Here is an 8497-nt window from a genome sequence, read left to right on the forward strand (position 1 = left end):
AAAAAAAAAAGAAAAGAAAACTAGCCTTGTGGAGTGTGTTAAAAACTATCCGTGGTGTGATCGCAGAATGTGCTGAGAACTTTGACTCACATAAATTGCAAGGCAATGTTGTCCGCCTTCTACATGGCTTCTTGGAAGCGAAATTTCGGGTGAGCGCTTTATGGGAGGAACTGACCGATTGGGAATCAGAGTATGTGACATATTAATGACAAGACTTCCCGGCCGGTGTCGCATGCCGCGCCGAAATGGAAAGGTGCGAGACAGGTCAGCCCAGCAGTTTGAGATGTTCTCTAGGAACATGAATCGGCAAATTGTATCAGTGATGACATGGTCCTTACATGGTTCCTATACTTATATTTCTGGAAAAGTTTGGAAATGTATTAGAATGCAGGACATCTTCTAGCTTTTATTTTGCTGGGACTTCTTGAACTGTTCCGTCAGTGCATATATCCCACAAGGCTTATTTCTTGCTGGTATTAGTTGTTTCGATTCCGCCTTCAACCATCTTTCTTGTAGTCCACATGTAAAACATTCGCAATGCACATCATCCGATATTTCTTTTTTCTGGAATATGCACGTGCAAGTGCCCAATCGGTTGTTTGAACGAAACTTTTCTCAGTGCTACCTTGGCGAGCAGTTGTCATACTGCAGTAAAATAAATAAATAATAATAATAATAATAATAATAATAATAATAATAATAATAATAATAATAATAATAATAATAATAATAATAATAATAATAATAATAATAATAATAAATAAAATAACATGAACTTCGCGGCAATCTGTCCGGCTTCACAGGAATTGTGGAGTTGTGCAATTCAGAATACTCGGGCAATTTACGGTAGGATGTCCGCAAAGCGATTTGCTGCTGTATGACCACCCTCTTAAAGCAATACACGAGCCCGTATATCTAGCGTTTCAATTATTTTCAAAATTCGACCATAGAGCTATAGAGGCTTTTTCCTCCAGTATTTGCCGAGTGCCTGCAAAAAACACATTAGGTAGTGTTTTTCTTTTTTTAGTCTAGTCGGAAAAGCTATTTCATGACTCTAAATCAGGAGGGGAGCCTTTACATTTATAGACGAATTTGCTTCGGAACTTAACGCCTTCCCATGCTCCTCTCAGAGTTATTTGTGTGACTCGCGAATGTGTAACTCTACTGCATGTCTCACCAACATGCAGTGCAATGTATAATTGAACCGCTTTTGCTGAATATTTGTATCATATCTGCTAATTTTATTCATAAAATGAAGACCGCTGTAATGCGTGTGCCCAGTATCTTAAACTTGTGAAATTGTCGTTTTCTCTCTTTTATTTCTGCCTGTAATTGTATCCGACGGAAATATTGCAGACTTCTAAGAAAGTTTGCTCACTTCTTTATTGAAAATATTGCATACTTGTGCGAAGTTGTCTCGCTTGGTTGGGTGACCTCCGCGCTTAGAAAATCCGGCAAGAAAGATGTTCTTAACACACTGAATTTTTTTTTTTTTCATGTCCCCATCAGGCTCTCTCATACGATTAAAAAGAATCCTTCTGTCTGCATGTTTTTTGTTTGTTTGTTTTTTGATGCGTAAATGACACTCGTTAGGCCGGCGGCGGTGTACGTCCCCGTTTTTGTTTAAAAGATCATAGCTAATAGCCACAGGCTCTGCGGCTCAATGCGCAGCCAATCAAACGTTGGGGACGGCATGCGTAGTTTGCGGATATTGTGTGGAAGAACGGAATTAAGCATTTGTCATTGCCTTTATGCAAGGTTATGCGCGTTTTAAGCGGATAGGAAATATATAGACTATCCGGGCTGACCCGTTTCTACAATGATGACTGTAGTCCTGCAGCAGAAATCATTGCCGTTTTTACTGATGTATTTACTCATGCTGTAAACCGGTGTCGATCCGAGCCACGAATCCGGCACCAGAGCTTGCGGGATGCAACTTTCTCAAGTGAGGAATGAAGTGCCTGTCATCTGCGCATTCGTTTTCTTTCTTTCTTATAGTTCTTTTTTTTTATCTTTTATTTGATGCCTCTCTTCCTGGAGTGACTACAATAAACTCCATTCGTCGTCACGAGATTCCATTACCCTTACATTCGTCAGCTTCGTTGACAGCTGCTTTTATGCTGCCATTTTTTTCGAAGCACGCAATTCATGCCCCTGTCACGCAAGCAGCTCAAACACCTTTGAGAATCAGGCCTTTTTATTCAAACGTGCGCGGTGCGGCTGCCACGCAGCATAAATGGCATACCGTTCCTTCAAACCGTCTTGTCTCGGAGGTGAAGCTTTTCGCCCGAGGCCCTTGAAGCGGAAAAGAGCGACCTTCGCAAAGCTGCGATTTCAGTGGGATCCAAATTAGAAGGCGAGATGTATTTCGTGCTAAAGAAAACCCAGAAAAATCTATGCAGCTGATGTTGTTCGGAAGCCTCTTATACGCATATACATTATATACACATATTTATTTTATACGCGTATACATTACAGGTGTTCATTTCTGCTCTCAGGTCTCAAGGCTGCGTGAAAACGTAGCTGAAGAAATGAGGCTTTATGCTTTTCAATCAGGAAAAAAAAAAAAAAAAAAAAAAAAAAACAATATTCAGAACGAAGCTGTCAGCATTTTTGTGGAAAGTCGGGACAGGTATGTTTCTACCTATAGGTTGGAAGAATAAATGCGCTTAGTTCTTGAGGCTGCAGTTTGTTGAGCCTTACTGTTGGTTTAAAAAGGCGCCTAAACGACGCAGAACAGGAAGGAAGAGGATGGGATGGCTCGTGGCTTACACCTTACGACCTCTTTGACCTACCTTGATATGTATGCATGCTTCGCTACGCATGAACTTTGGTATCGCTTGATCTTTGTGGTTAACCGAAAGCTTATGCAAGGAAATTAAAGATTTATTTTGTAAGGTTTAACATCCCAAAGCGACACCGGCTATATGAGGGAAGTCGTTGGTAAAGGGCTTCAGAGATTTCGACCGCCTATATATGGTTCTCGGAGTACAAGGTATATGCCTCGCATTTCTCCATAATCGGACTATGTGGCCACTGAGGCAGGGTTTCAACCCTGGGGTTTCAACATGAGTCAACAGCCGACCGCTATAACGGCTGAGCCACCGTGCTGGAACACAAGGAATTTACAATAATTGGTTCACAGGAAAGGAAAGGCGCAATATCCGTCATACTGTTCCGTGGACACCTGAACCGCGCCGTAAGGGAAGGGGGGCAGGTGGAGTGAAAGCTGACAGAGAGAAAAAGGTGCCGTAGTTGGGTGCTCCGGAGTAGTTTGGGGATCTTTAACGTGTACTGACATCGCACAGCACAAGGACGCCTCTTCGTTTCGCCTCCATCGAAATGCAGCTGCCGGCGGTCGGGATCGAACCCGGGTACTCCGGCACGTAGTCGGGCGTCTTATCACTGCACCACCGCGGAGGGTTGGTTGGTTGGTTGGTTGGTTCATAGGAAGGGAAAGGCGCAGTATCTGTCACACTTGCTCTGTGGACACCTGAACCGCGCCGTAAGGGAAGGGATGAAGGTGGGAGTGAAAGTGGATAGAGAGAAAGGGGAGCCGTAGTGGAGGGCTACGGAGTAATTTCGACCACCTGGGGATCTTTAACGTGCGCTGACATCGCACAGCACACGGACGCCACTTCGGAATTCACAATAAAACGAACATTTGGCGAGACATGTTTGGCGAGACATGGAGGATATGTGCACTGCGGGGTCATTTAGCAAAGATCGAAAATTATGTGGCATGAAATCTACTCTGGTTTCTTTGCTTCTTCCTCTTATTGGTTTTAGATCGAATCCCATATATCGTAATACGGTGATGTTTCTTTTTCTACATAGGTTTTGAATGCATGATGATATGAGTGGTGATACTTGTTTACAGGGAAGCACGACAGCGTTTACGCGTACTATTCATTATAATGCTTCAGAAATACGCAACAGATGTGGCTTTAACATGCCTAAGCTTTATTCAATGCTATCTGTTTGCTTGCAACGACTCAAATTGTTATGTCAGAATGTTATTAAAGCAGCGAGAGCCAAGCTATAGTTATTAATTAGGGATGTGAATTATTTTCATTAAACGTCTAATCAGAAACAAATCCACACTAAACACTATGCATTATTTATTCAGCAAAAAACAAAAAAGAAAGCAATATTGCTGATATATTTCTTGTTAGCTTCATGAAATTTCATTATCTGCTTGTCGATAGGCTTGGGTCCCGGAGGGCTTTAATCACTGTGTTATAGTTCTCTGTGGAGTTTATGATAATTTACAACGGGAACCGATCCAATGGCGAGTTTATCATACCCAACGCAAGTTTCATACTTCCTCTATGTCAAGACTTCGCTGCCTGTGCTTATATATGTCTTCGAGAATTGGAGAAGGGCTTTCAATAAGGGGAAACTTGTCAGTAAATGCCACAAAGTCAGCTTAATCCACGGTGTAGTTTAATCCTCAAGTTAAATATTTACACCAGCTTTTTTTTTTTTTTTCCGCTACCAGCTGTCTTGAAAATGGTGCGGTTCCAGTCTAAGGAATTACTTTTCTGTTTCTATTTCACACGCAGGCACGCACGCACACTCACAAACACATACACTCACAAACCACCACACAAACATAATATACCTCACGGTAGATACGCATTGCAGAACCAATAAGTGACAGGCTTGTGCATTCCTAGAGATGTCGGCAGAGTGTTTCATATGTTGCGTCCGTGTCTTTTCTCTCTCCCCCTGTGCGCAGGTGCCAGCGGCTTGCGTCGCCGAGGCCGCCAGACCTACACCCGCTACCAGACCTTGGAGCTGGAGAAAGAGTTCCACACCAACCACTACCTGACGCGGCGGCGGAGGATTGAGATGGCTCACGCCTTGTGTCTCACCGAACGCCAGATCAAGATCTGGTTCCAGAACCGCCGCATGAAGCTCAAGAAGGAGATCCAGGCCATCAAGGAGCTCAACGAGCAGGAACGCCAGGCCCAGGCAGCTAAGGCGCAGCAGGCGGCGGCCGCGCAGGCTTCGGGCGACGCCGGCAAAACGTAAGATCCGACCGGTCTCTCACCTCCTCCTCCTTGCCCCTCTCGCTCCTGGAGGGAAAGGAACAGACAGCGACTTGCCCTCCAACCCTTTGTAGACAGGCGGCAACTGAACTACTACTACTACTACTCTACTACTACTGCTCCCATTGGGGCGGCATCGGGCGAGCGCGCCACTCGCGAAGCCCATGGCTGCGTCGCCCCCTCCCCGCCACTGGTTCTCTGTACGCGAGTACGTGCACGCTCGCGCATGCTGTGAGGCGCGTTGTGCGTACACGGCTGAGTTGTCGCACTGCACGGACGGGGGCCGTGGGTGTGTGTCTGTGCGCGTGGCCAGCACGCAGGCAGTGGCGCGCACTTTTTTCGCGAGGTGTCCGTCGACATTGCGTTTCTCGGCTGGCCCACACGTCCCTATACAGCGAGTTCCGTGAGGAAGCCGAGCACGAGAAAGTGCATCGGCGTCGAAGCGAAGAAGTTTTAACTTTGTTGTTCAGCCGACTCGTCCCCCCACCCTGCACATTTTTTTTCCCGTTTAGTTTTTCCTCTGCGCGCTTTTGTTTTTGTATTTTTTTTTAAACAGTGGTGCGCGTTGCATCTGGCGCGCCCAGAAGACACAAGACTGGCAGCTCGGATTAAACCAAGACTTTTGATGACAGAGGCGTCTGTCGTCTTCGGCGCGTGGAAGATGTGCCACTCGTGCGATTTGTGTGCGGACATCGTATATACCCTCGCAAAAAGCTTCTCGGACACGCCCTCGAGTTCTGTGGCGACGGAACATTCGCCATGGAGGAACAGTTGTGCAGCTTGCCCCCGACGCTATACCAAGGCCGAGACTCCTTTTTTTTTTCTTTGTCTTACAACTTAGTTTCACATAATGTGTTTGTCGAGCTGCACCTACATTGCTGAGTGTGTGTGTGTGTTTTGAAGCTTCACGAGTGAAAGAGGTGGAAAAGGCAGAGCGACGGTGTGTGCACAGGACAGAGCGGAGGCCAGCCAGATGGAGCGAAAGGTGGATCCCTGTCCGCCCCCGCGTTACCAGCTGTGGCAAGGCATGCATGCTCTACAAACTGTGCTGTGACTCTTTGATCTCCTCGGTTGTAGTGTCAAGGGCGATGACAAGATTTACGGCTTTCCATTCCTAACCAGTGTTTTCGCAGGAAGTACTTTTTTTTTTTTCGCCTCGTTGCTAACTGAGCATGAGTGCATTTTTATTTCGTTTTATATATATATATTTTTTTTTTGTACAATAACTTGTGGAGCCTGGTGTGTCTTAGCTGCCACCTCTGAACATGGCACCGCCTCAAATACGTAGAACCTGAGAGATACGTTGCGTTTTGAATCTCACTGCAAACGTTTGTTAAAGGATCTCCGAGAGGATGACGTATTTCTGGAGCTTCAGTGGGGGCTTTGGCTAATTGCTGGTTTATCTTTAGCCATTCAGATCGGTGCTAAACACGCATGATATAAAAGTGACGAGATATATTGCATTCACGCTCGTAGTCTTCGAAATAGTGCCTAACATGGAAATAAATACATGGCATTTCGCATTGTGTAATCAGTAGTCGCGTTCTATTCATGAAAGAGGTCAAGAGTTAAAAGCAAGTGACAATGAAAAACGCCACTGTGACGTTGTTCTCACTCCAAAAAGATATTACCTCCTGCGACCTCCGTTTGTGCGTTTCCTCTCGCAGATCCTCTTGTGCATGCTGTTTGTCACCTTGCAACATATTCACAGTGCAAATCCCTGGCGACGGCAATGTGCATTCGTGCAACCTTCTATAGATATACGTAAAACAATCTTCTACGGCGAATACCGAACATACGTGACGTTGGGGTATTGTAACAGTGCACAGATGGCGTATATTGCTGGTGCACTGCTCTATTTACATAATGTTCAACCTGCGTAAAATTATTTAGAGTGCTTGCAACTGGTACGTGCATTTCCTCTCATATACGTATACACTCGAAGCAACCCTATCGCGAATAAGGCTTTGTCGTCAAATGAATTTACTTGCATCATGTCGCGGAGTTGCGTTTGGCAAGAAACCCTTTCTAACGATTGTTCAACGAAAGACAGCTCTGTGACTTTTCGCCACTGGTATGTGGCATTCTTGATCAGTTGTTTAGAAACAGGTACCCTTGCAGTGGGTTTCAAATGTGTTCTTTGAGCAAGAACCGGAAATGAGGTACTTGATCAGTGCCCTAACTTGAGATATGTCGCTATCTTGATGTTCGAACTTACATTCTAATCTTCGCGTGCAGAGAAAACGAAAACTGAAAAAATGTTTAGCCTGAGAAGTTAATATAGACTACTTTTTGTGCGAGATAGGCGGAAAATCACAGCGGCAACCTTCCATCAATTTCAGTTATTTCGAGAGTCATTGGGAAAGCAGACCGTTTTTTTCAAGGTTTTAGTGGAAACGAAAAGCTTGTCGGAGATTGGGAGTGTGGATTTTTTTTTTTTTTTTGTTTTTCTTCGGCGTCCAGAGATGTTCAGCTTCGAGAGTTGGGAAGCGAAGCAAACCCTGTAGATAATCCTCCCTGAAGAACTTGCGATCGAAGTTGATATGACCGCGTATCGGTCAAACCTTCAGGCGCATTTCGCAAGAAACTTTCTTGTTTCCGACGTATGTCTGTACTTTTTCTGGCGCTGTGTGTTGTCTAGTGTAGCTGTTGTTCTTTTGGTGGTTCCGTCATCTATACAAGAACACCGTGTGTACACAAACACTCTTGAGGCACATCTGCAGACACTTTCTTAAATTCGCGTGATCATGAGAAAAGCATCAGGATGTAAAGCATTATGCGAGACAAGAAGTAGAACGCACAGAACAAAGAAGCCACATCCTTTTGCATCTCGTTTGCCAAACTTGTTTTTTTTTTTTTTTTTTTTTTTCATTTTTCGTAGCAGCAAGCTCGTTCATTCAGTTTCTTATGCTGCTAGCTAGCAGGAAAGTATTTCAGTCCGGTTGGCAGTTATATGTTATCTTTTGCAAGTAATATCTGCCATAAGTGATCTCTAGATTACAAATGAGCATATTTTAGGAGGTTGTAGTTGGTTGTATTATTTCCACAAGTCATTTTTGAGCAGAAATTCAGCCCCGATACGTTCACTGCGCAGTTAGTGCTTTTTAAGACTGCATTTTTCAGATTAAAATTTTCCGGCGTTATTCGTACCTCCATTGGCTTTGTCACCTTGTCACGCAGTCGTATGATCCATGCTAGTTTTTTTTTATTCTTTATATATATAGTAAGACGGTGTGCATTCTGCTCTCGTCAGTCGTGCGTGTATTAACCAGTATAAACTGACATTGCGTGTTCCCACACATTCGTCTGCACAATTTGAATTTTGGCCTAGCATGAGAATCGTAATATGAGTTTTCTTTGTAATGATCAGCCAGTTACTTCAAGAAAAAAAGCAAAGAAAACACTGTGAGAATAGTAAGTAATATTATGCTCACCTTGAAAAC

General features: G+C 44.3%; 1 protein-coding gene across 2 annotated transcripts in view; it reads left to right on the forward strand.

Moving 5' to 3' along the window:
- The window catches only part of LOC146186459 (homeotic protein ultrabithorax-like), a 449712-nt gene extending 441810 nt beyond the window's left edge, over window positions 1–7902 (forward strand). Inside the window, exon 4 of one of the 2 annotated variants that reach the window (XR_014708111.1) lies at window positions 4742–4847. Coding sequence is in view for 1 of the 2 variants with exons in the window: in XM_084607212.1 (XP_084463338.1) it covers window positions 4742–5037 (296 nt within the window). In the remaining variant the exon portion in view is untranslated. Of the gene's footprint in view, window positions 1–4741 lie in introns of both variants that reach the window. The other variant, XM_084607212.1, reaches the window with a different exon arrangement.
- The last annotated feature ends 595 nt before the right edge of the window (window positions 7903–8497 follow it).

Source organism: Amblyomma maculatum, chromosome 6, assembly GCF_055883805.1.
Source record: "Amblyomma maculatum isolate TAMU_Amacu chromosome 6, ASM5588380v1, whole genome shotgun sequence".
Taxonomy (NCBI): domain Eukaryota; kingdom Metazoa; phylum Arthropoda; class Arachnida; order Ixodida; family Ixodidae; genus Amblyomma; species Amblyomma maculatum.